This window comes from Magnolia sinica, chromosome 9 (assembly GCF_029962835.1).
Source record: "Magnolia sinica isolate HGM2019 chromosome 9, MsV1, whole genome shotgun sequence".
NCBI lineage: Eukaryota > Viridiplantae > Streptophyta > Magnoliopsida > Magnoliales > Magnoliaceae > Magnolia > Magnolia sinica.
The window spans coordinates 73,315,302-73,343,286 of NC_080581.1; the positions used below are offsets into that span (position 1 = coordinate 73,315,302).

At 41.4% G+C, this 27,985-nt stretch overlaps 1 protein-coding gene and 1 long non-coding RNA gene across 5 annotated transcripts; both read right to left on the reverse strand.

Moving 5' to 3' along the window:
• Nucleotides 1-756: 756 nt before the first annotated feature.
• Nucleotides 757-25,599, reverse strand: LOC131255676 (uncharacterized). Of its 4 annotated transcripts, XR_009176243.1 has the most exons (5): nucleotides 24,212-25,599; nucleotides 5,297-5,412; nucleotides 3,992-4,267; nucleotides 3,213-3,901; nucleotides 1,079-2,983 (listed from the first exon to the last, which is right to left on the reverse strand). It is a non-coding gene; the product is annotated as an uncharacterized LOC131255676 (long non-coding RNA). The 4 variants fall into 4 exon arrangements; XR_009176240.1 differs by lacking the exon at nucleotides 24,212-25,599 and adding an exon at nucleotides 757-1,002 and having other exon boundaries at nucleotides 1,048-2,983; nucleotides 3,992-7,712; XR_009176242.1 differs by having other exon boundaries at nucleotides 3,992-5,412.
• A 130-nt stretch (nucleotides 25,600-25,729) lies between these two features.
• On the reverse strand, nucleotides 25,730-27,164 carry LOC131255675 (uncharacterized). Its single transcript, XM_058256465.1, has one exon. It carries the CDS (start codon nucleotides 26,795-26,797, stop codon nucleotides 26,363-26,365), a length of 435 nt encoding a protein of 144 aa, XP_058112448.1. The 5' UTR covers nucleotides 26,798-27,164; the 3' UTR covers nucleotides 25,730-26,362.
• Nucleotides 27,165-27,985: the final 821 nt, after the last annotated feature.

Consider the following 27,985-nt stretch of genomic DNA (forward strand, 5'->3'; position numbering starts at 1 on the left):
TCCGTGATTGGCTGATCAATCCAAACCGACCAATGTGAAAAATTATAGTGATCCATGGGATCTGTAGACCTTTTCGTGTCCCAACGCTACAAACCTGCATTGACCATCCAGAACTGGGTGATAGAAGAGACAGCTGTAAACCTCCAATTCTTGTGAACTTTGGACCATAGCTCATCCAAGATGTCCTCCTTCAATGCATTCATTGCCAAAGGGTCTGTAGCAGTTGAAACCGAGGTTTAACCAGGTGGGGGGCATTACTGTTGTTTAAAGGCTATATGAAATAGAAGATCACAACTACCGGAGGAAGTGGCCGGTTGAATTAAAAACAATTAGCTATCCAAATCTATTCTTAATTGGGCCCATTCAAGAGAGTATGCCACTTCGTATGTTGTATGAGTTGCCAAAACCTACTTACCCGTACCAGATGGATGAAGGGATGATCCTAAATGACTGATTGATGGACATCTAATGGACGGATAAAAATGAATAATAGTTAAAACTTGTGCTATTACCAACCAAGAGGGGGCCAAAGGCCAATTACAATTAAAGACTATGGATGGCATGATTGCCTGCTCCATTCATCAGTTTCTCCTCTGGGAAGCCACTCATCTTAGCCAAACAAGAGTCTGCTCCCCAATGCTTGCTGATCAGACGATGGAAGTGCCCTTTGTGGTTTTAGCACAAGTGGAGAGCATTGATCCATCCCATTGGTCTTTTGGGCCCCAATCATGGATGGATAATGTTCCGACGATGTGCTTGATAGCACCTGCAAATGGACAGCTAATATCTGAAACACAGCCACTCCGCATTCAACATTGAAAAAAGGCCCATGATTGATGGACAGGATCTTTCAGTTTGGTAAAGTTTCCTTACACTGCAGGTTGCTTCATATCAATGGTCTGGATCACTAAACCTGGGGGGGTGGGTCCCACTTGTCCAAATTGAAAACCGAAATATTACTTGTGGATGGAATAGGGCTTTAATAGAGATCAGTCCACCAATCTAAGATGAATGGAATAGGGCTTTCATAGAGATCAGTCCACCAACAAGATGAGTTTTATCAGACAATCCAGACATATCTGATTAACAGACCATTAGCTACTTTTTGTCTCTTCAGTCTATTAGATGTCCATAAATGATAGCGATTACAATCATACTCTCAGCATAAATTCTGAGTGATAATCCATCTACAGTGGGCCCCACTATTTGAACAGTCCAGAATAGATTGCCGCTTGTAAACCAGACTTGAATGAGAAATCATGTAAAAGAGAGCTCCTTTCAGTAGTTAATTTGGCAATTGATAAACTCTATGTGACTGACAAGCAGCTAAAAAACTTGCTCTGGGAAAGATAGCATAGACCAACAGACAGAAACAACATTCATCATCTACGGCTGTGATTTCATCCAAGAAAGCGGCATCTTCTCAAGCAGTAATGGTGGCATGCCAGGCTCTGTTCATGTTAGGCTGGCTTTGAAATCGGAGGGGAGCTCATGGGATGCAACGGATCATCGATTTTACTGCATCATTGTCGTCCATAGGATGGAATGTGATTCTACTGCATCATTGTCTTCCATAGGATGGAATGTACGATGACGACAACGAAGGAGAATTTTTTGCATGTTGAGAACTTGGATCACAGAACATCAATTCTACTGCAACAAGCCGACGGTTGCTGCAACTTGATTCGATCCCATGAGAAGCAAAAGGCATCCTCATTAGTCTTCCATAGGATGTAATGTGAGAAGGAGATTTTTGCCAGTAGAGCACTTGGATCCCTTTTCTAAAAAATATTCTCAACTGAAAAGATGGATTTAAATAGAATGGAAGTACACAATTTACTGAAAGAAACAGGCTCTGTATTACCTCTGAATAAACTTATTGCTTGTTTGGTAAACAGCCTACTTGTCAGCTAAAAAGTAGAAAAGCATATTTTGTTTCCAACATCCCTCAAGTTTATTTGGTCCGCCCTCACATTCACAGTCTATCATGTGTGGCCAACCTTTGATATGGACTGTTCATTGTGTGGGCCCCACCTTTGATGGTCCATCATGTAGGGCCCACCATAGATGTGAGCTATTCATCATTAGGAGCCGACCTTTTTAATTTGCACCGTCCATTATGTAGGGCCCACCTTTGATGTTGGTCATCCATCATGTGAGGCCCACCAACAATGACATTGGCTATCATGTGTGGTTCACCTTCAATATACACTGCCCATCATGTGGGCCCAACCTCTGATGTGGGCCGTCCATCATGCGGGGCCCGGCTTGGATGTGGACCACTCATCGTTAGGGCCGACCTGATGTGGACTAGCCATCATCTAGGGCCTCCATTGATAAAGACCATGAGACAGAGCCTCCTTTGACATGGACAATGACTAAGGGCCCATTCGGATACCACCATATAAGTTAGTTTTTCTACTTACAGCAGTAGATAAGTAACTTATTTGAGAAAAGTTTGGTTTAAGATCAATTATAAGTAACTTTTTACTTAATCACTCCAGCTTAATAAGTAGATACCAAGATAAGATACTTGAGGCATGAGTAGCTTATCTTAAGTAACTTAACGATCCAAACGCCCCCTATGAGAGGAATGTAGAAAAGTTATATGTTAGAAGGCTATAGAAAAAACCTTATCGAAATAAGTAGCTTTTAGCATTAAGTTACTTTTATAATGATGTTTACCAACAAAGTAAAGTGAAAATAGTACCTAAATAACTTAAAATAAGTTAAAAAGTAACTAATTTGGTGGTATCCAAGCAGGCCCAGAATCTAGCTAATGATAGTTTGAGAACAACCTCCATGCATTCTCCAAGTCAAGGCTTGTGGGTTTTGTATATGCGACCGCTCATAGGTTTCAAATCCCCCTACCTGAAAACCCACCTTGGTGGAAAGCTTTTTGATGCGGCGAAGCTGGGAATCAATGAAGTTTGTAGAGTTCTAGTGCACTTGTACAGCCTTCTCAAAGTGAAAATATATATTCCTGCATGAGAAACTTGCAGATTCATTACCTCCAACCAAAAAAACAAAAAGGATTTTGCAGCATTGGTTTTGAAAAGAAGGAGATGATAATGAAACGCCATGTGTACAGCAGCAACATAATTCAAAAACTAAACCAGACTCGATGTCCAGCCGATTGGGTCATGAAGTCTTGATGACCCAACTCAGTACTTCATAATTAAATAAAAAAATATTTAAACTATTCAACATACTTGAAATAAGCAAAGATGTTGCAGTTGAAAAGATAGTGGGCCAGCCCACTTTCCATTAAACAAAGTGACTCGGATCAAATCTCTACAAGCAGCATCAAGTCAGCTGATTTAGACATATGACAGAGTTTCCCAACGACTCAGCTCGTAACCTCATCGAGTGCTATGGGTAGCAATGCTTGACCAGAAAGGATCGTCAGCTTGCCTAGGTTTTCAATTTGTTCACGTGGTGCGAATGGTTCTACAATCCAAGCCATTGACATGAAATCCTGAGTACGGTTTGTCAACCAAAATTCCCCCAACAAATAACCTGTTAAGAAAGCAAATACAGCATTAGCCTGCAATCTACCTACAGGAAATGGATCAAATAACCAGGGATCCTCAGATCCGGGAGATTTTTGGTGCATGGGACATGGAGGCCCATCACATTAAGCAGCTTGGATTATTAGATAAATGAACCATGGGCACCAAATGTTGTACAAACTAACAAACCCAAGCAAACTGTAGATATTCGCATGCAACTCCTCGAATCCCTTCAACTGTCGTCAAGGAGAATTTCGTACAACTAGCTGTATATGTGCCAACCCAGTCTCCAGCATGATCACCTCACCATGAAGATGGGACACCCCAAAAAGCAGGCCAATCCAATCATCAGGTAGGCCTCCCGTTCCTACAATATTCTGCAAGAAAAGCTAGAGCAAATAAATATCAGCAGTAAATCGAATCAATAGCAATAAGCCCCGTTTGAAGAGGCTCATATATGGAACATCTAGAAATAGTACCTGGAGTGGGAGATTCAATTAAAGTTGCATTTGGGCTTCTTGAAATGGCAGTCAGGCATGATTTCTCTCTGCAGAAACACCGCATAAAACCGATAGGCTTTTTTTTTTTCAGCTCCAAGATGAAGCAAGCAGAATTGTTATTTTTAACCAGTTTAATGGGAAACAGATAGCTGGCTCAATGTGGAACCTGTTTTCAATGATTTTCCAAACACAGCCTCGAACAGTTTCCATCAGAAATTATGTTTGAGTATTTCCAAATGCACAAAAGAATTTCATCTGCCAAAAAAAATTAAGGAGGAAGAGGCATATGTCATGTTTGGATACCAAGGATTCCATGCCAAACAATGAAAAAGGAGAAGGGTTTTCCTTTGATGTAACAATTTCTGTTATTTGGATGGCAAAGAAAAAGATGGATTATGGATTCCACAAAGCAATTATTACACATTTTTATATTTTGGATTCTTGTCACAAGAAACTAGGTGAGAGGAATATGATATTTCCACTTGCTATCCAATCAAAAGACAGCTGGACTATATCTACCGATTAAGAAGAAGAAAACAAGCATACCAAGGGAGGAGGAGAAAACATGCATACTAATAGGGAGAAGAAGGAAGCATGCAAACTAAGGGAGCTGCTGTTTACACACTAATGCAAGGGCATTTTCACACTGGGCCCAAGTGGGGTGGCTTGTGGGATGCAGGGGCACACTCGGGGTGGGCGGCCCATGTGAGGCGGGTGGCTCGTGTGAAGCGGAACCCATTTGAAGTAGGGCCCATGAGGGGGTTCGGTCGAGGTCCTAACACATGGGATGTGGGGCCTGGGCTATGAGATAAAGGGATTGATTTGTCATGCTCTATCAGTTCGAGCTTTGAGCTTTTAGAGCAAGTGGTTAATTGTCCTGCATCACACACTCTCTGACCGATAAAAACACCCCTATCCTTCCCACATTTGGTTAATAAATTAGTACAAGAATAACACAAATGATGGGCCTATTTATCTGTCAGATGGTTCTGTAAACAATTCACTGCTGCTTAAAATTTTGAAAATTTTAGTGTTTTGAAACCCCAGGCTGCCTCGGATGGTTAGACAAGACCCACCACCAAAACAGGTTGTGTAACTAAAAATCATCATGGAACACATGCAGTGTGGATCAAGTTATTAATCTGATGGGCCACCATATGGATAGGCCATGTGCCAAAAATCAAGGGGGTGAGACTGGTAGCCATCCAATCAGTTGGTTAAAAGGCAGCAATCCACATTCAACTATTGAATGTCAAAATTAGATGGGAAAAGTTGTCCGAGCACCTTTGAAGCCTATGCTGATCATCCATGCACTGGCCCACCAGATCAACAGCCTTGATCACCATACATGATTGTCACATGTACCCTGAGGGAGCCACATAGGACATCAATGGCACAAGCTGCATAACAGCATTTCTCATTAGGCAATAGTAGCAATTCAGTCTTGTACTGCACATCCAAACATGTCCTAACTGTTAAGTCATCCAAACAGGCAATATTGACATTTGTGTTGAACAGTCATCCCCAGAAAAAATAAAAATAAAAATAAAAATGGTGTGGGTTTGATGGAATGAATTTTGCTTAAATGAAACAAAGGAATGATCACTACAAATTATCAAACAATCTAAAAATGCATGAAAAGGGGAGAGAGCAAAGAGGCAGTAATAACTTCTAAGATATCTTGAATCCTTACTTTCTTTTACAAAAAGCAGCAAAGAAATCTTTAAACCATCAAGGAAACAGAGAGCATCTTTTTTCAGAAACATTTAAAGAGTATGCAGTTTTTATGGGCAACGCCACAATAAGAGGAATCATCTTCCCAATAACAAACACGAATGGTGTCCATTATGCCAAGTCGTTACAACTGGGGGGCACTTGTTCAAAATCCAGATTGTTGATCTGATGGGCCCCACCATGGATGGTGGTTGCAGCAAGAATCTCCCATTTGGAAGATCCTAACCCTCAATTGCATGGGAGCAAGTCCACGCGTCACCTCTTCTTTGGGTATGAGGATTAATCAGCACCAATTTGCAAAACCAAAAGGCCTTGGAGCTCTTTCAGTTATCATCTTTGATGTTGATGATATCTCTCTTTTTCTTTTTCTTTTGGAGGGTAACGGGGATTTTCATTAAAAGAAAAGCAAAAAGATGATAATGAGAGATCATCCAGCTAATAGAGATGAAAGGAATCCCACCAGCTACCCTGAAAAGCGTTAATTGTGTACCCAACATGCTCGTTCTCAACCCTAGCTCACTCTACAACCAACCACTTCAGCATTATAGAACACAGGATTTGGACTTAAAGCCCTGTCACAGAAAGACCTGTTACATTCCAACCAGATTGACCAAATGATGGGCAAGAGAGCAAGATTCCATATCTTCCTTTTCTTTCTACCTTTCTTGGCAAACTGCCACATTTCTAACAATTCAACAAAATGACGAGGGATAAGCCAATTAACCTCCAATAGTGCCAAGAAACTATCCGAAACAATTCCAGTGACTCAGATCAACTTGTTGTCTCGAGTCAAGTTGTGACTCAGGGGTGACTTGGGGTATCCAACCAGATCAGGTAGTACCAAATCTGAGTTGACTCGGATGGGATGAGCTGCATGGGACTCGTCCAAGTCATAAAACCATGCATAGCATAGATCCATTAGGTATTCATGTAATATCATCTGCCTTTTCCTCAAATTGGAACACATTTTCAACAGTATTGATCGGACATCAGACATTTGTAATAGGGTCAGAAGTTGCAACCACCAGGATATGCTCGGAAGATTGAACTGAATTACTGGTCCAAGTAGAAGACACTTCAAGAGGAAGATCTAGCAGAGCCACTGAGCTTACTGTCTCATAGATCTTATCCTGTTTCTTGACATTTGAATAGAGCTTGATGATTCTAATGATTTAAAATGGAGTTAAAGACCCCATTTCTTCAAGGTTCCCTAATCTCTGTTTTTTTATAGGAAGAGTATCTTTCGACTAGCCATAATCCATGCATGGAAAGTGCCAGCTAAAACTTGTGAAACCTTTGAAAAAAGGACGAAGCATAGTTCCTCCTCTCCAACCTGAATTACTATAATAATTTTAAAAAAAAAAAAAACTTAGAAGTTAAAATGAGCCAAGTCACCTGCAAGCATGTGTTTGTTAGCGAGCAAAGCCATAGATTGGCCAAACCAAGAATATCTTTACATAACAGGCGGTAATAACTTTGGTTATTGTGACATTAAAACATTAGGTATTGGTTAGTTGTCTGCTTAAGCTTGAAAAAAACACTGGTTTTTTTTCTTTCTTTCTTATATGAATAGGAGCTTGAGTTATGTGGGACCTCAGTTCCATGGAACTTAGGACATCTGAATGATGCTCGAGTTCCATGGAACTCGAGTTAAGTAAAAACTTCCATGCAACCAAACGACACCTTAGGGTGGTGTTTGGCGCATGGTATTAGAAAAGGATTAGGTGGGATGGGATTCAAAAAACCACATGATTGTGGTATGTCAGGTCTTGTCATGGAATTGCATGAGGGTTGGCTGTAACAGGGTAACTGTTTGGATGGCATGGTAGCACAAAACCCATGATATGAAATCAACAGAATGTCCTGTTTGGATGGAAGTCTGACCTTGGATTATGTAAGGATCAGCTCCCAAACCTGTTTGGATACCAATCATGTCTGGTCCCAACAGTGATACATTACAAAAAAAAAAAAAAAAAACCTCATAATGTTTGCGACACAAGACATGAAATTCAGATATGATGTGCAAGATTTCAGGCTTGAGATCACATAGTCATAAACAATTACACAAATTCTACATCCCAAACAAAAGTCCAAATATTCAATTAAGGGGAATCTATGTGGGTCAAAGCCAACACACGTTAGGGCTAGATCAATAAAAATTATGAACCAAACAATACTCAAAGGGAAATAGAAATCATCCACACATGCATGACAATCAATCCCTAATCCAAGAAATTCACCAATTTCAAATCAAGGAACCTTAGGGTGAGAAAAGAGATAAAAATTAGGGATTAAAGGCAATTTAGGGTTAGCAAAGAGGAAAACAAAAGAAAAACCTGTCCCAGAAATAGTTCCCACGTGCAGACGGTGCCCTGGGGCTGACGCATGCGCACAGGTGGGCTGGCCGCACGTGTGATAAAGGCCCACCTTCCCAAATCGACTTCTTGGCCCTGGTCGGCAAGGCTTGGGCTGCAAAACCTCCAAATCTCACGTCGATCCGAGCTATGGTCTGGGCATGGTGCTCTGTCAAAGTTTTAGCCCTCCTACAGGGCCAGATTTTGAATACTGGCTGTAGAGGGGTGAACGGCTGCAAAACAAACGGATTTGGCATGAATATGGTTGTGGGAAGGATGAAATAAGATGGAGGGGCGGATGGGGATAAACGTGGCTTCGCACCACGGTAGTCAACCCTTCGAAAATGGAGGGCTTCGCACCCACTTTAATCTCAGCCCTTTGAAAAGGGAAGGCTTCGCACCCACTTTAATTTTTCCACAACTCAGAAACTCAAAGCAAAAAAATCACGCAGGAATTTTTATTTAACTTCAATGAATCAAAAGAACTACAAGGGATACCTATTTATAGAAAAAACTCTATACCCCAAAACTCGCGCCATATGCGCAACCTATTACTTGGCGATGAAGTAAACTAAAATAAAAATCAATCAAAGAAATTTAAAACATTCATGATATTCTAAATAATATAAATAAGCAAAACCTAAAATATGAACTTAATCCGACTAGTAGACCCCGATCATGAGATCCCATGATGGGCTTTACTTAACCATCGGGCCCACTTCAATGAACCAAACTCCGTCTTCTAACTAGGAGGCCCTCCCTGGACGTCGTCATCGATCCAGATCGACGATGGAGCCCTCCTTTTGGCATACGTGCGTAGGGGCGGCATGCGTGCGCGTGATATCCTCATCAATTTGGCAGGTGGGCTATAGACGCTAGACTTGTGAACGGTGTGCACGACATTCGTACACATCGGATGGTTCATATCAGGTTTGTATGCCTTTGTGAAGGCGTTACGTTAATGAGGAGAAGCCTCTTAATCAGTCTCTTTGATTTGTAGTCCATTAGACCTTCACATATGATCCCACTTCTCTATTGAGATCTTTCTCAAGGGTTGGGTTCCTGAAATATGAAGAATCTTAATTATAGCTCCAGTAACTTACTACTCAGAGAGCCGCGATCGTCCTATGGCCACCTGAAAACTGCAGGGTCTGCTGAACACTCAACATTTAGAAGGGACATGAAAACATGGAACAGAGAAGAAAACGAGACCTGCGGATCTCCAGAGAGAATGCAATGTTGTGTTGGGCGTATTTCCATCTTCCTCTCCTTCCCATATATGATGTGGAATTGGTCTTCAATCCAAGGGTTATTTCTGTTTCGGATCGTAGTCTCCTACCAGCCTCAGCGGCGGGTTTGCTCGAGGGATTCAGAGTCTCTTCGTTGTATTTGCTCAGAAGACCAGGACGGGTGCGGGAATGATATGAGGGAGTCAAACCAAATCTGGTGGAATTTGGTAGTATTCCCAAATCCAGCTGCTTGGATTCTGTGGAAGTGACTGGACGCCACACGACTACCAATGCAGGATTGCATGAATCCCTCGTCCAGGCGCAGATTCCGATAAGGGATTACAAAACCCAGATTTCGAACCCTCTCCAAACAAGACGTTGCTTCAATCTCGAGTTAAGAAAAACCACTCCCATTGAAACCCGTTTCAACCCATGCGCCAAATGCCATGGGATTAAAGCAACATCTTGTTTGGAGAGGGTTCGAAATCTGGGGGCGTTTAGCGCATGAGTTTAAACTGGTTTCAATAGGAGTGGGTTTTCTCAACTCGGGATTGAAGTAACGTCTTGTTTGTAAAGGGTTCAGAATATGGGTTTCATAACCCCTTATCGGAATCTGCGCCCGAGCAAGGGATTCACACAATTCCGCATTGGTAATCATGTGGCGTCCAGTCACTTTTAGAGAATCCAAGCAACTGGATTTGGGAAGACTACCAAATCTCACTGGATTTGGTTTGACTCTCTCATCTCACTCCCGCACCTACCCTGGTCTTCTGAGCAAATCCAACGAAGAGACTCCGAATCCCTCGAGCAGACCTGCCGCTGAGGCTGGTAGGAGGTTACGATCTAAAATAGAAACAGCCCTTAGATCGAAGACCAATTCCACACCATATATGGGAAGGAGAAGAAGGTGGACATACGCCCAACAAAGCCTTTCCTTCTCTCCGAAGATGTGCATGTCTCATTTTCTTCTGTTTTTTCTTCTCTGTTTCCTGTTTTCATGTCCCTTCTGAATGTTGAGTGTTCGGCCGACCTTGGAGTTTTCAGGTGACCATAAGATGATCGCGGCTTTCTGAGTAGCGAGTTACCAGAACTGTAATCGAGATTCTTCATATTTCAGGAACCCAACCCCTGAGAAAGATCTCAATAGAGAAGTGAAATCATATGTGAAGGTCCAGTGGACCACAAACCGAAGAGACTGATCAAGAGGCTTCTCCTCATTAATGCAACGCCTTCACAAAGGCATACAAATCCAGGATAAATCATCTGATGTGTACGAATGTCGTGCAAACCGTTCACAAGTCTAGCGTTTGTAACCCACCTGCCAAACATTATGGGTTTTTTTTGTAATGTATCACTGTTGTGACTAGAAACGATCGGCATCCAAACAGGTTTGAGAGTTCTTACATAATCTAAGGTTAGACCTCCATCCAAATAGGACATTCTGCTGATTTCGTACCATGGGTTTTGTGCTGCCATCCAAACGGTCACCCCGTTATAGCCAACCCTCCTGCAATTCCACAGCAAGACCTGACATACCACAAACATGTGGTTTTTTCAATCCAATCCCACCTAATCCTTTCCAATACCATGCATCAAATGCCACCTTAAGGCCTATTTGGTTTGTGGGATTAAATGGTATGGAATTGTATTAGATGGGATTAACACCATAATTGCACGATGATTGCATGTCTGAAAATACCACGGTATTTTGGACATCCAATCCCCATGTTTGGGAGAAAATTCTTGCTATGGGAAAAACATTGGATTACGCAAAACTACGTTTGGTGGACGACCATGGAATTGTAATCAACGAACCAAATTCACAACAAATGTCAGTCACTTGTACAGGTATATAACTAGAATGTCACGTGTAAAGGGTGTATATGGATAGACGGCATGGATAAAACACATGCATCAATGTGCGGCCCACATGTGTAGTGGATTTCAAAATCCACCAGAAATCCCACATGGGACCAAATGCAATTCCATCCCACGTAATCCCAACCCTTCCCATCCTCCCCAAATGCCAGATGTAATTTTCACAAGACCAGATGCAATTCCATCCCACCTAAATCCCATCTAAGCCCACGTACTAAACAGGCGGTCTTGGCCTCTTAGGGCCAGTTTGGGTAGCTGGCTTAATCGGTATTACGGTGGATGGGATTCTCTAATCCCTGATGTGACAGATGGAGAGGTGTTTGGATGGCGTCCGTCTCTCGGCGTATTAAGAGGGATTGGCACGCGGGATGGAGTCGGTGGGATAGTGAAATCCCACCGAGATACGCCAGCTACAGTCATTCAATCCCTCGAGTCACAGCCATCCTCTTCCCCAAAACGTCGTCCGGAGCCTGCGACATGGGATTTCAGCTTATCTTCTCAAGAGAAAGAGAGACATGCGCCCTCAGAAGCCCACAAACTTTATGGCAGAATTTCCTTTAAATCCCGGCCCAAAACCACCCTGGGGGCGCCCCAATTTCCTCCCTAATTTAAGCCATCCTTTTTCTTTCAACTCAAAATTCCATTTTGTTAAGGAACATTATCAAGCCCCCCAATTCAATTAGAGTTTTCTTTAAGACTTTCCCATTTCTTTCCAAGAACAAACGGGGAAGCAATGATCCCTAAGGTTGTCCAACTCATTTTTTTTTTTAAATTTATATAATATCAACAACATTCACCAATCTCCCCATCATTCTCCCTTCCTTTCTTTTATCCCAACCCTGTCAGATTGCAATTTTCCTTATGCCCTTTCACTTTACTTTTTCGCACCCCCCCACCTTTTTCTTATAAGGGTTGGGATTTAACTCATTAATATTTTTTAAATATTTATTTTTTTTTTAAAATATTTATTAAAAAATAATTTTTTATCCTTCTTTGTTTGTAAATCTTTTTATGTAAATAATTACTTAAAATCAATTTAACTATTTAAAGTTGGGGGTTGGGGTTAAAATAACCTTTTTGTGGACGTTCCAACCGTTGAAAAACCCCAGGAACAAATAAACTAAGAAAAAAAATTCAATAATTAATACAATACCCAAATATACGGGGGACCCAGGTAAATAGAATATTTTGGTTTAAGGAGGGAAGGTTGGGTGATGGTTGATTATTTGAGGTTGATGGTTGTGGGTTGTGGTAGTTTAGGTGGAAAAAAATGGGAAAAAAAAAAAATAAAAAAAAATGAATCACCCCACAGGAATTTAAAAAAAAAATTTTTAAGGGGGGATCCTAAAATTTTAAAAATTAATCATTATTAAATCAAAAAAAAAAAATAAATTGCCGGCATACACCCAACCACCCTCCGGGGTTAAGAAGTAGGAATGCACCCCTTTTTTTTATTTTTCAACCATAGTTACCAAACTGGAAAACATTCTTAAAAACAAAAAATGATCAAAAAAAAAAAAGATCCAAAGCAAAGACCCGAATTGGAGAGAATGCAAATTGAGAAGAAACTCACACAGCAGCAACAGACTGCAATGGAGGGCAAGGAGTCAGCAGCAGGGGCGACACAGGCCATGCAAACTATTCACAAGTCCAGCGTCTATAGCCCACCTGCCAAACATTATAGGGTTTTTTTTTGTAATGTATCACTGTTGGGACTAGACATGATCGGCATCCAAACAGGTTTGGGAGTTGATCCTTACATAATCCATCCAAATAGGACATTCTGCTGACTTCTTACCATGGGTTTTGTGTTAACACGCCATCCAAACGGTCACCCTGTTACAGCTAACCCTCCTGCAATTCCACAACAAGACTTGACATACCACAATCATGTGGTTTTTTGAATCCCATCCCACCTAATCCTTTCCAATACCATCATCAAACGCCACCCTAAGGCCTATTTGGTTTGTGGGATTAAATGATATGGAATTGTATTAGATGGGATTAACACCATTATTACACAATGATTGGATGTCTGAAAATACCACAGTATTTTAGACATCCAATCCCCGTGTTTAGGAGAAAATTCTTGCTATGGGAAAAACATTGGATTAAGCAAAACTACATTTGGTGGATGACCAGGGAATTGTAATCAACGAACCAAATTCACAACAAATGTCAGTCACTTGTACACATATATAACTAGAATGTCACGTGTAAAGGGTGTATATGGATAGACGGCATGGATAAAACACATGCATCAATGTGCGGCCCACATGTGTAGTGGATTTCAAAATCCACCAGAAATCCCACATGGGACCAAATGCAATTCCATCCCACGTAATCCCAACCCTTCCCATCCTCCCCAAATGCCAGATGTAATTTTCACAAGACCAGATGCAATTCCATCCCACCTAAATCCCATCTAAGCCCACGTACTAAACAGGCGGTCTTGGCCTCTTAGGGCCAGTTTGGGTAGCTGGCTTAATCGGTATTACGGTGGATGGGATTCTCTAATCCCTGATGTGACAGATGGAGAGGTGTTTGGATGGCGTCCGTCTCTCGGCGTATTAAGAGGGATTGGCACGCGGGATGGAGTCGGTGGGATAGTGAAATCCCACCGAGATACGCCAGCTACAGTCATTCAATCCCTCGAGTCACAGCCATCCTCTTCCCCAAAACGTCGTCCGGAGCCTGCGACATGGGATTTCAGCTTATCTTCTCAACAGACCCGAATTGGAGAGAATGCAAATTGAGAAGAAACTCACACAGCAGCAACAGACTGCAATGGAGGGCAAGGAGTCAGCAGCAGGGGCGACACAGGCCATGAACTGACAGCTGGAGTCAACGCCACGCTGCTGTAGAAAGCCGTGAAATCCAACTGACGGGCGAGCTTCTTCAGCAGGAAATCAAGTACCAGCCCACAATCGACCATGCGGCTGCCGGTTGAAGGCTTTGCTCCATCTACCCTGAATCTGATGCCCAAAAAGTTTTAAAGGAACGAAATTTGATTCAGACGATTTCTCATCCTCCAGAAACCAAATCATCGGTGCAAAAACCAGACGTCAGCGTTGAAATTACAGAAAAATCCAGAATCCTTGGATCAGAGATCGACGGACGAGAGGGAGAGGGGGAGCGATAAGGTCCCAGTGGGTGAAGTTGCAAGGAGAGACGCCGTTTCGGATATCCAGTTGAATCCCACGGGAAATCCAAATAACCCCATTCAGAAAACCCATGGGATGGTTGCAATCCCACGAAACCCAAACACTTCACCGGTGGTGTATGGGATAGAGGTGTACCCCGTATGCAACCGACAATCCACCGCAACTCATAAATGACGAGATGGCCGTAATTCCATCCCATGTAATCCACCATAATTCACACGGCCAAACAGGCCCTTATTGGATAGCCTCGTGAGAAAACATCCATATAGGTAACCATTTAAATAATAGGACGTGATTTTCTAATACGACGTATTTTGCCTATCGCAAGAAGAGATGCAAATTTTGTGAGTTGTTTAAGTTGAAATGGGTGACATAAAGAGTTTTTTTCTTTTTTTAATGAATATACAACATGATTTCCCAGTAGGTCTTGTTTTACTAGGCAGAAGAAGAGATGGAAAATAATCAATTAGTCCATTGCCCTTTATCCCATCTCATTTAATGCAGATTTCTTGAGTTATACAAGGTGAAATGGGTGACATGGAGATATTTTAGGAATTTAAGATGTGATCTAGTGGTCCATGCTCTTTTGGAAATTTTGTAGATTTGCTTTAACTAAGCTACCCTATAATGGGTATTTGGTTGAAAGGAAACAAATCAATATTTCAGACCATGTTGAAAGCTCCATCCTTGGCTAAATCTAAAGCAATAGAAACGGCATCTTTGGCTGCTCGGGCAAACAAAGTGTTTAGCCTGGCAGACAATATGTGAACTTCAAGAAAAAAAGAAGAAAATAACAGCAAGGAACAGTGGAATCCAATTGGCCGAGCTGATAGCATATGGATCATCCCCTTCCATACTGAACTGATATGCTGATGCTGGATAGAAATGGATCTCACAGCCTCCCTGAGAACCAAAACCGATGTCTGTTGCATATTTAATGATTGGGCCAGAGAAGGAGAGAACAATTTTCCCGCTTTTGTCAAAGAGAATTCCACCAGCGCCAGACGAGCCACCCTCTCTGTAAACATATCCCCTGAACACGCACCTCTCCAGCCTCTGATTCTGGATGTCATGCATGGGGTGGCCGTGGCCCTCCTGACTGCTCCAAGTCAATTTCTTCCGTCTGCTGCTCATATCTGCCATTGACACCCCTTCAAATTCTTTAAGAGACAAGGCCCACATGAACATGTTCCCTTTGATCTTTTCAGCTACCTTCTGCACTGTCACTTTGTCCTCGTCAAAGATATGCCTCTCGTGTTCCAAACAAATTTCCCTAGAATATTTGCCTCTGGATTTGAAAGGGGAAATGTTCCAACTTTCCAGCTTCTCATACACCAACTCTCTAACTGGCCCCCATCAGCCCAAGCATTCTCTGTGATCTGTTCCACAAAGATTAAGTGAATGGACAGTGAATCAGCAGGTGATGCATTGTTTCTTCCTCTTTCTTGCACATGACACAACAAGGCGACATGCTGAAGCCTCTTTAGATTCTCCACAGCGAGAATTTTACCTTTTGCCACAGACCAAAGGAAAGCCAAAACCAGGGGTGGAGCTAAAGAGGGCCAAACGAGCTTGGTGAACTTGACAGCCTCCTACCTGTAGATGTTCTGAAAGTGGGACTTTGCTGTGGACTTACCCGAAGTCAACCACTTCCAGAATATTTTTTCTTTGTTATTGAGCACTTTCAGTGATTCTAAAACAGACATGAGTTTTGTGAACTAGTTAATTCATAGAAATTAATATTCCTAGAAATGATACTCCAAACCAACTTATCACCCATGAACACCACACACACTCTCACCAAAGCTTCCTTGTCCGCCGCCACCCGATATAATTCTCCGAATCATTCTTCCAGTGTGCAGTCTCCTACCCGATCATCTTTCCATAGCCTTACTTTATTTCCTTGTGCGCTTTATATTCAGCAGTTCCGCCTGCAGAAACTCTCCCCACACTTTGCTTCTGTCCTCAATGGAACATTTGGCTCTCCAAACTTCAGATTTTCCCTATTCTTAGAGCAATTAGGAGCCCCTTTTCAGAGTCATACCTCGAACACCATTTGCTTAATAGACTCCAGTTGCTTTCTTTCACCTGGCCAATCCCCAGCCCCCCAACCCTTTTACACTTTAGCACCGCTTTCTAATTCAATAAGGGGCTGTTTGGGGCAATGTTTTAAATAGCATGTACCATATACTACATATAGTAGTCGCATGTTGCCTATGCTACATGACAATTTGCATACACTACATGCTACACAAACTACTACTGCACACTACATAGCTCACATTACAAGTTATTTTTCATTACATCAAAATCACTTAATGTTTTCAATGATTTGTTATGTTTTTGTTTTCAATGAAAAGTAGTTAATCTTTTCAATGCTTTCAGTAAAATAATACAAGTAATAGTATTAAATCAGTTTCATTGCTCTTTCTCTACATCTATACTTAATCATTGCCCTTTCCTATTACTTTAGGTTGCGTTTGGTTGCGTCAAATATCATGAACTTCCATTAGATTTCATTATTGATCAGTCTAATTCGGTTCAAAATATTATGAAATTTGTGCAACCTTGATTAAAATAGAAGTAGTGCATAGCTTACACTACATGCTATGTAGCGTATGCCTCACACTACAGAAGAGAGAATGCTACATTACACGCTATTCTCTACTTAAACCACTAGTTACACAGTGAATGCTATTCGATATTTAAAACACTGGTTTGGGGTGAGGGATTTAGGGCAGGGATTTGTGAAATAAACGGATTCAAATCTCCCATGTTTGTTATTTGGTTGGGTGTGTCAATCCATGGATTTCCCAAATCCACATCTCTAGAGATCCATGGATTTGAGGCAAAACTCAAATCATCATCCCCCCAATGCAGGACGGAATGATCTAACTTAATATGACGCCATGAAAAGTCAGATTAACTAGAGCAATGGAACAACAAAATAAAGCTAATTTACCATAAATTCAGAAATTTGAAATTCATAACATGTCCAAATTCAATCCTATGATAGTCCCACGATGAGAATCTCATAAATTGCTAATTAACCGGGGCATATGGGAGATAGAACCTCCATCCTAACATAGGGTTAAATCTGAATTCAATGGAAATCGTGTGTCTTATAAGAGTTTTGACGTGTTAGGGTTGTTTAAAGGCTATGGAATGTGGGGAAAGGGTTTGGGATATCTAGGCTTAGAGGAATTAGGGTTTGGAACATTAGAGTTGAAGTTTTTAGAGGAATTAGGGTTTATGGATTGGGGTTTGGTTGGGTTAAGGTTTGATTGAATGTGGGTTCTAGGGAGAAAAAAAAAATCATAGAAGAGAGAGATTGGGGAAAGTAGAGAAAGAGAAGAAAAGAGAAGAGTGAAGATAATAACTTAATGAGAAGAGAGAAAAGTGAAAATATAACTTGGAAATTGCTTCCCATGGCTTCACACCACTAATCCAATCTCAGGATGAAATTTTGCTCAATCTCAAAGCAAAATGAGAAAAATTTCTTTCATTCAGAACATGCATAATGGCTACAGTGGGGACCTCCAACCCTTCATAGTCTCATAAAAGAATTTTTACAAAAAAGCACTCTCAGATAAGATTCTTAACATATAATTCCTAACTCTTTAATTTCAACACAAATATGAGTTATACCAAAAATAACAAAACATGTAAACAAATTAGACAACTAAACTATTTCGTGGCCCATGGAGGTCCACGATCAAGATATTCGATAATGATCCAACAGTCCGATCATCGTGTCCACTCGATCCAACAATCCGATGTATCCATCAAGCTCCTATATACAGCCCACGTGCATCTTCCCAGTGTGGGGTCTTTAAAGATGGACGAACAAGCACGTGCGGTCTTCAACGTGGCTAGGAATGCGAATTAGGCCAAGTGAGCCCCCCCCCCCCCCAGTTTTATGTTTTTATTCACTCAATTCTTCTATTTTCGATCCAAACCACCAACTAGATTAACGGTGCTTGTTAGCAGACAAGTGCCACGCCAAAGAAGTGACCGTTAGTGCAGGATATAGTGGCTCTGAAAAAGCAGCCAATTTCCTGCTTGATTAAAAATAATACCAAATAAATAGATAAATACTTGGCAATTCCACAAAATGAGAGACTAATAAAAGCAAAGAAAAGGCAATTCCCATGCAATAAAGGCTCTACCACTACCAAAACGCTCCCCAAATCTATGGATTTGTAGTTTGGTTTCCCAGGAATGGCAGATTTAAGAATTTCCCAAATCCAAATCCAATGCAAATCCATGAATTTGACAACTTCATGGATTTACCAAATCCACATTCCCATTTCCTTGATCCCAAACAGGACCTAAATAAGTTTCCCTCCTGCCATTTCTCCCTTCCCATGGAAAATCTCATTTTAACTTTTACAATTTTCTTTGTCACTGCTATTGGGATTTTGAACAGCAATAAGAAATCCAGAAGAAACTTGGATAAAGCAGTCATTTATCAGAGGTATTCAACCCTGGAAAGATAGAAATTTTTTTTCCAAGCTGCCAGCTTCCTCTGACTTTCTCGATCACAGGGGTCCATGATGACTGTGCTGTAGCCCTTGCTTTGAGAGGTATGCCACGTAGGAGACGGGGATGATCCGCTCTTGCATCCCAAAATTGATGCATGAAGCTCCACCTTTTTCCTTTCCAGCTGCCACTCCCACCAAGCTAATCTTTGCCAGATCAACTTTCAACTCTAAAACTGCCTCAAAGCATCTGAGGAGACCTTTCAGGTTATTAATCTGGCGGCTATCTACATCACACATTACCAGCTTGTCATCCACGAACTGCAAATGAGAGATGGAAATTGATGTGCTGGCAATGACTGAAAAAAGGGAAGTAAATGGAGGATCTCTTTGTCTAAGGCCTGTAGAGCTCCCGAAGCTGCTAACCAGGCGCCCATTAACTAGGACCAAGAAAGACACAGAGGACATACACGCCTTTATCCAACTACACCATAAAACCCATTTCCTTCATCTAATATAAGAGAGAGCCCCAATCGACATGGTCGTAAACTTTCTCCATGTCTATTTTCTAGAAGACTCCTATTTTCTCAACCTTATTGGAATCATCACATTCATTGGTCACTGGGATACCATCCAAGATCTGCCTTTCTGAAACAAAAGCCCCTTGAAATGGGGATAATGCCACGCATCAGCCCTCCAATTCTGTTAGCCAATACCTTCACCGGAATAATCTTATATATTTGCTCCCAATTAAGCTAATGGTCCTGAACTCTGACAGTCTCTCAGCCCCCGCCTTGTTCGGAACGAGACAAATGAAGGAAGCTCCGATACTTCTATTAACTCTTTTTTTGGAGACAACAAATTTATTAAACACCCGCCAAAGGCAGGAAATGAATACAGCTGAAACTAATGATTGCGTGCAAAAGAAGAAATAGCAGTCTTAGCTGCTTTGAAATGAGAAGCCCAACTCAAAACAAAGCCCTTTACAATACCAATCACCTCGTCTATGGAGGTCTTTTCGTTCCTGAAGTGATGCCCATTACGCTCCTTCCAGATGGCCCAAAAAACCGCCATAATGAGGAGCCTCACAATCACTTTACCAGCTTTCCCAGCGCCCCATCCAATACGTCTATAAATCCCAGCTCTATTGCAAAACTCTTACATCGCTGCCATGAGATCTCCCTTTACCACACTCCAACACATATGCAGAAATCCCGTAAAAAGCCATCCAGGCCTGGGACTTGCCTGCACCATACTTTTCACCGCCTTCCACACCTCCTCTTTGCAGAAATCAACTTAATGTATGCAGCCTTGTTATGCATATTTTCCACAATTCCAGCCCATCCAGACAAGGTCCGATTCTTCACTTGTCACATAGAGAACAAACTGCCTCTTGCTTAATCTCTTCCCTATCCTTCAGTAGTCTGTCACTGATCCACAGACAATTCCCTCTTCTTCTGCAGTTTGCAAGGCAGTGAAAAAAAAAAAAAGCTGTATTATAATCTCACTCTTTCAGCCAAATGGCTTTCAATCTTCGATGCCAAGCTATTTCATGCCACGGAATTAATTAACCAAGTTTTTCCATCTGCTCTCTCCACTTGACCCAGACTTCTTCAGATAAACGACTACTTCGATCTGCAACTTTAATCGCTTTGTTCCTCTCTACTACAGACTTGATGTGCCACAATTTCATGGCCATCCTGAAACCCACCCAACCTTGGACTGCAGACTCGTTCCACCAATTTCTTGATCTGCTGCAAAGGTTCTCACCCATCTTCATGGGCAACATACATTCTTGCCACTTGTTATTAGAAAGTGATTTCCTTCACTATAACATGTGGTGGAATATCATCTCCCTTTCTAGTGATGTTTGTGTCCTTCAAAATAAATTGTTGGTTGTGGTTAATAAATGAAAATGAACAAATAAAGCATGTAGACTGAAGCATTCAAATTGCAAACACCATTTGATATGATCTTTGCGAAACATCAATGTACGATAATACAATATTTCATCTGAGGGAGTCTCTCCAGATCTAGTTGAGCATTTCCTCCATGTTCAAAAAATGTCAGATGGGATAGCTAATGCATGGCTAAGTGGGTGTGGTTGCCTTTGGTTGTTTTGCTTATTTTAATGGTTCAGGGAAGGGCACTCAAATTTTTGGAGATCGGGTTGGATGGTTATCAAATTTGGCTTCTCAATTTCAACTTTGGACTGATTAGAGATGGTGCACATCCACTATTTGGGGAGGCGTGGGAGGTCTATGAGATCACTGCTACAATTTCCGCTGTTTTTAATTCTTTTGGTGGTTCAGAAGGACAGTTGTATCTTAAGAAATAGGTTGGACAGTCATAAATATCGGATTCTCAATTTTGACCAATTAGATACAGTGCTCTTTGACCATTTGGGAAGGGTAGACCTGTGAGAGAGTCCGAATCCCACTCAAGTTCATTGACCTAACCGAGGTGTGGCCCTCTCATGTATGATCAACAGATAGACATGGCCAATCGAAAAGTGATAACCAGAAAAGCAAAGCAAATGAGAAGCCTCCCCCCCCTCCCCGAAAAAAAAAAGAAACACCGATTTACATGACTATATCTATCAAAGGGTATGAGTTGTGCAGAAGTATAACGTACAACACAAAATCATCTCTGAAAAAGGTTACATCCCACCCCAAAAGGACGAAAAGAAAAGAAAGAAACACTGATTTACATGACTATATCTATCAAAGGGTATGAGTTGTGCAGAAGTATAACGTACAACACAAAATCATCTCTGAAAAAGGTTACAACCACTCCCCCCACCCCCCCCCCCCCAAAAAAAAAAAAAGAAGAAGAAGAAGAAAGAAAGAAACACCGATTTACATGACTATATCTATCAAAGGGTATGAGTTGTGTGGAAGTATAACGTACAACACAAAATCATCTCTGAAAAAGGTTACATATGCTCTTAACCTTAACACTGCTAAAGCAGGGTTTGATATTTGAGACATCAAAAGTACCCCTGCCATATAACTTAGGGGCACTGCAAATGGATACTTTAGTCAAAGGCCCGCATTCAATGGGAACAAATGCACAAATCATACGGTAATCTTTTCTTATCAGGGAGATTTTTGGGGCATGAACCAATAATAATGTAACAGAAATGCAGCAGGATTAAAGGAGATGTTATGAACCCTCTTTTTTCCTCTGCTGGAGAGTCAAGAGCAAGGGTTTTCCCTTATCAGTCTTGAAAAAAGAGCATGGTTTTAAATATTGTCCAATATGACACGGTATCATCCAAGTTGTATCAGTTTCAGTCCGGAATGGTATGAGTCACCACACCGATATGGCACCGAGTCAGACCACATTGGGGTGCGATGTACCAGTTTCGGCCCCCGGGCTAGTTGCACTCCAAAACCGGTACTTATATCCATGGTCAAGAGTTCCAAGAGATGTTGTGCCTCGTTGCCTCGACTGACTCCTACAGAGGAAATATTATAGGAGAGCTAAAGACCATGCCCAATCTACCCAAGACAAAACCAAAATAAATAAATAAAAGGAAAATAAAAAATACCTGTTTGGTTGACAATCTAAACTACTCCAATCCTTCTTTCATATTTAGTTGCAATCTTGCATCTGGACATTCTATTTCTCTTACCTTTTCTTGATCAGCCTCTCTCGATTTCTCCTCTACATACTCTAGAAAATAAAACCGAGTGGTCGTCTAGTAGCTGCAGGGCCACCACAATTGTAGTATGCAGGACCCCCAATATGCAGAGGCTGGTTATTATAAGTTATGAATGGGTCACGCCACAAACAATCTCCTCCACTGCACATTCTCAACTATCCAATTGCTTGCCGGAAAATGGACAATTTATCCAATGTCCCACATTCAATGAGAAAGACAATTTGTGGATCACAGAGTAGGATTTTCCCAATGGAGGATTTTGGGACATGACTCATTTATGATGGGCTGCCAGATGAAACAGTCATTATAGTAAAAGAGTGGCACCCACCTAAAACAACAAAAGATGAAACTTATGATGCAAATGTGCACAGATCAAAGGACATCATGCAGTCTCATTAACCTCAGTTAGCAATTCAGGAGATCTGGCAGACTGGGGGTGTGCCATGCCTCTTTTTTGTGCACTTGTTTTCTTTCTTTCTTTAGAGTGCCACCCACCTAAAACAACCAAATATGAAACTTATAATGCATTGTGCACAGATCAAAGGACATCATGCGGCCTCATTAACCTCAGCTGGCAATTCAGGAGATCTGGCAGGCTGTGGATGTGCCGTGCCTCTTCCTTGTTTTTTTACCTGAATTATAAAAATACAACCTTATCATGTCATGTTCAATTTAAGGGTAGTAGTTTTCAAAATTCACTAATAGAGGGAGTAGGCTTGAGAGCGCGAGTCAAAGGTTTCTGACCTTACTTGATGACTCAACCTCATTCTTTAATTTGGGACTTTTCTCGAAGACGATATCTAAATCTCTCCTTTTTATGGTTTTTAGGATTTTCAAAAGAAATCTATAATCCAATTTTTATTTTCTTTTTTCTCCTTCTTTCTTTTCTTTTTTTTTTTGGAACGCAGAATCCGATTTTTAATTTCCTTCTCACATTGCTTTAAAAGAATTAGTGTAAAGGGAGACATAGGTGAAAAGGTTTGGGATTGATTTCTTTCTTTATCCCCTACATGTCCATGTTCTTATTTGATAATTCATTATATTGCTGTTTGGTTTTTTCTTTGGGCTAACATCAACTATAAATAGACTCTCAAACCCTAGTCTCAGATGGGTCCTCTCTTAGCATTTCTGTTGGTTCCAAGGCAAGAGCCATCACCAGGCTCTCCTGCACCATCTCATAACATACATCACCGTCCTTGGGTTTCATTAGTTTTTCTTCTGAAATTTCAATTGTTGTATTTAAGGTGTTTAGAAGATAAACAAGGTTTTGGATGATAAATAGATTGCATATTTTAAAAAAAATGAGTTATTTTTCAGTCTCTTTGATATCCAAGCTTCAATTTACTAGAACAGGTCCTATCATGTGGATTGCATGTCCACATAACAATAAGGCCTTCTCAAATCACACCAATTCAAATCCTCATCAACAAATTATACTTGTCCAGATTTTTTTTTTCATCACTAACAATAATTTTATTAAACAAGCTTTTAAAGAGAGAGAGAGAGAGAGAGAGAGAGAGAGAGAGAGAGAGAGAGAGAGAAGACAAAGCAGTTCAAACCAGAAGAACAGACAAAAGTAACAGAGAATCCATAAGCATCAGAACGTCCCTATTACCCTCTGCCTAGCTACAGAGTTAACCACCATTGATTTTGATGAAAGGACATTTGAATCCTAGACACAATGCCACCAACCTCTTCTAAAACATCCCCCAAACCCCACAGAAAATCCCGTCAGCCCACCTCATAACATATTAGACATTGTCCTCCACCAAATGGCACCCCCTGAAAAGGTTCTTAAAGATCATCAGCCACATGAGCAACACTCGTTCCTGCACTCTGTTTGCATCGCAAGAACTTGCTGGGCCAGTATAGACAACATCCACCAATCATGCTTGTTTGGATTCATCAAAGAAAGCTTCACAATTTTTCAAATTGGAAATGTCATTCAACAAGGTATTGAGTTTTTAAGTAAGAGCACGAGCTTTACAACAGACAATCAGGCCACCTCAAAGATTGACAAGCCAAATCAAATACCATGAAGTAATTCATCTTCATTACTAACAAATCACACACACATGGGATAAGATAGGACAGGCCTGAATTACATTATTACAATGTTGAACCATTTGGTACAAGAAGAATTCCTCTGAAGTACAAGCAGGGTACATTTACATCACAGCAGTTGTTATTAGTCCTAAAAGGGTGAATGGAAAATTCTATTAGAAAGAAAACCATATTACAACAGGGCCAGACAAGAGGCCATAGATCAATACACCAAAAACCGGGGCCAGAGCCAGACAAGAGGCCATAGATCAATACAGCAAAAACCGGGGCCAGAGCCAGACAAGAGGGTATAGATCAATACACCAAAAACCAGTGCCGGAGCCGGAGCCGGAGCCGGAGCCAGACAATGGGCCAAGCCCAATAGCTTAAAAATAAAAAACGGACATCAGACCAGACTTGAATCCACCATGTGCATCACAGATGGAGCCGTCACGTTCTGACCACTTAACAAAGCTAGCAGTAGAAATTGAAGCCATCACCTTACGGATTTATCATTTGACCACAGTGAAAATCTTACCATAGATCCCAAATGTAGACAAACACAAGGTCTTCCAACATTAGCTGATCCTCAATTTTTATTTTATTTTATTTTATTTTTAAAAGGCACCATTTCCCTTTGATACTCAAGCTACGCTCTTAAGGGCTCCTTTGGATAAACAACTGAATGGAATTGCAAACATTCAGTTCAATCAAAAGGAAAGACAGCAATTTAATGGCACTTCTTATTCATAGTGAGGTCTGTAGCCATCAGATTTCAGTTCATTCCTCTTGACTCCAACTTCATGTAATTTAAATAACCGAGGTAGTTAATACAATTTAGTCATTTTTGCTTTATTAAGGGTGCATTTGGATGCACCATCGAATTGAACTGTCATTATTAGTCCAATTAAGTGGAAATAACCAAATTCTAATCTTCTTCGTTAGCATTTATACTGTGGGTCTGGCCTCCAAATTGCAATTTCAATACTTTCAAGTTCGACTTGAAACAAACACAACTGTAGCTTGAAGGCTACATCCTCATTTTCACAATTTGTTTCACTCATGCATCCATACACAACCTAAATTAATAATTACAGTTCAATTCAATTGTACATCCAAACACAGCCCAATGTCATGAAATTTAAATAAATAAATAAATAACAAATCTCATCATGAATTTTCCATATATCATTATTGATGCCAGTGAAGAAAATTTACAAAGAAAGCCAAAAAGAAACAGGACAAAATCAACAAGTGGAAGACTTGAGAAGATGATTCAAATAAACCTACTAAAACGCACCCACAAATGGCCTATCCACATCTCCAAAACCCGCCAACATGAAACAGATGAATGGTAGGGCAACTTGCAAGCGAGTGAGAGACCGAAGAGACAATTTGCAGCACACATGCATGCGCAAGATCGGGCCCACGCATCATGACCAGGCCATGGCCCATAATCTCCGGAACACCTACATTCATTAGGTGGGCCATACAGATTCTCGGTCATCATTTTCCAAAACATCCATATTTTTCCTCATGCACGTGCTGCCAAGGTATTTTTGTGGTCCGCCGACATGATTAACGGTCTGGATCACACACAAGTAAGCTACATAATCAGGTAAACTGCCGCTCAGATTGCTCTGAGCGCAAAATCACCCTACCACTCCTCACTCAAAATTCTACAAGATTTTCACATGCTGGAGCCGTACCGACATATAGACTATGGAAAACCACAATCCGAGCAGAAATCCCAATTCACCATGGCGGAAGCTACTGTCGTCCACTGATCGCCAGCCAGCTTCAGTCATACTTCTCCCTCCAGGAGTACATGAGGAAGAAGACCCAAGAGAGGCTGAGAAGGACGTCACCGACGAGCTGGCGGGGCCAGTCGTGGGCCAGATCCTCGAGCCGGCGCTCGAAGTAGATCCTCCAGAGGGCCATGGCGAGGTGGAGCAGAACACATCCCTTGGCGAAGAAACTCTGGAATTCACGGTCCTTGACGAAGGCGACCATGAAGAGGAGGAACCCGATCACAAAGAGAAGGAGGCCAGCGAACGAATCGGACGTCTGGATGAGGAGCTGATCATGAGGCGTGGACCCCAGTAGTTTGGTGGCCGTCTCCGGGCCGTGCCCGAAGACGGAGATCTCCTGGAGGTAGAACATCATCAGGGCCCCACACGTGCAGGCGATCAGGGAGTGGAGGATGCAGATGCCGAAGAAGGCCAGAGACGCCATCAACGGCTGAGATCGAATAGAGAGAGAAGAGAGGAGAGAAGAGAGACAGAGATCACAAGCTGAAATGCTAAAACCCTAGCTCTTGCGGATTCCTACGTCCAGAAGGGGGCACGCTAACGTGAGCCTGGGGTGTAAAACGCTCCGTTTAAAAAGGAAGAGGAGATCGGGAGGGGTGCGTTGGTAAGCGTGCCAGCGGAGATGGGGCGGTTTTCTTTTCTTTCATCATGTAATATGAACGGTGATGGGTTCATGCGCTTTCTCGGGATTTTATTTTTGGTACTGTTTTGTTAAAAAAATGGGCTGATTTGTTCGATTGCGGAACGCTTTCCAAGGATGGGAAGAATGGAGGGTTTGGAGAAGGGGGAGTGGCAGCCATGTCCTCTCTCTATACTGAAGAGTTCTTTTTTCCTCCATCGTGACTTATATCTGCGTGTGTCGCGCTCACCGGGGCCCACATGGTTACTTATCCGATTATCAGAACCGTCAATTTTATTCAATATATCCTAAAATGGTAGTGAGATAAAGTAACACTTAACGGATGATCGTGACCATATGATGAGAAACATTTTCAAGTTTAAAAATCAAAGGTTTAGATCATTAATGATGCCTGACTGTGGGAGAGTTTCTTTTATGTAGTAGTTACTAGAATATGGACGGTAAAAATAATCGGATCAGTTTAGCATGTGGGTCCCACCGGATGTAAGTACACACTGGTTCCTACGTCGCGACAGAGGGAAAGTGCAGTCCTTACTGAATGTATGGTGTATTGTATATTATATGATTAGTGTAATCCTGTTTTTGGTTTTGATTAGTTTGGATCTGTTTTCATTTGATCCTATCCGTTGATATGATGGGACTCAAGTCGGATGGTCTATTTTTATGAAATTTTCTGGATAGAATGTTTAAGATGAGAAATATAGAATGGTCCACCTCCAAATCAGAAGAGAGCTGGATAGCTGAAATGTTCGAAACTGGAAGATTTTTGGGGAGCGTATGGGGTACAGAAACATACCTTTGCACGGGGCTGTGTCGGTCCGTCCATCTGTTTTTAAAGCTCGTATATCTCAAAATCAGGCAGATCCAAAACTCAGGTGGACCACACAAAATGAAATAGTTGGAAATAAAATGTCCACCGTTGAAATCTTTCTGGAGCTGATCATGATGTTTATATGTCATCCAAACCGTTTA

Coding starts and splice junctions, on each gene's coding strand:
- LOC131255675 (XM_058256465.1), bottom strand. CDS start 26,797: ATGGCGTCTCTGGCCTTCTTCGGCATCTGCATCCTCCACTCCCTGATC.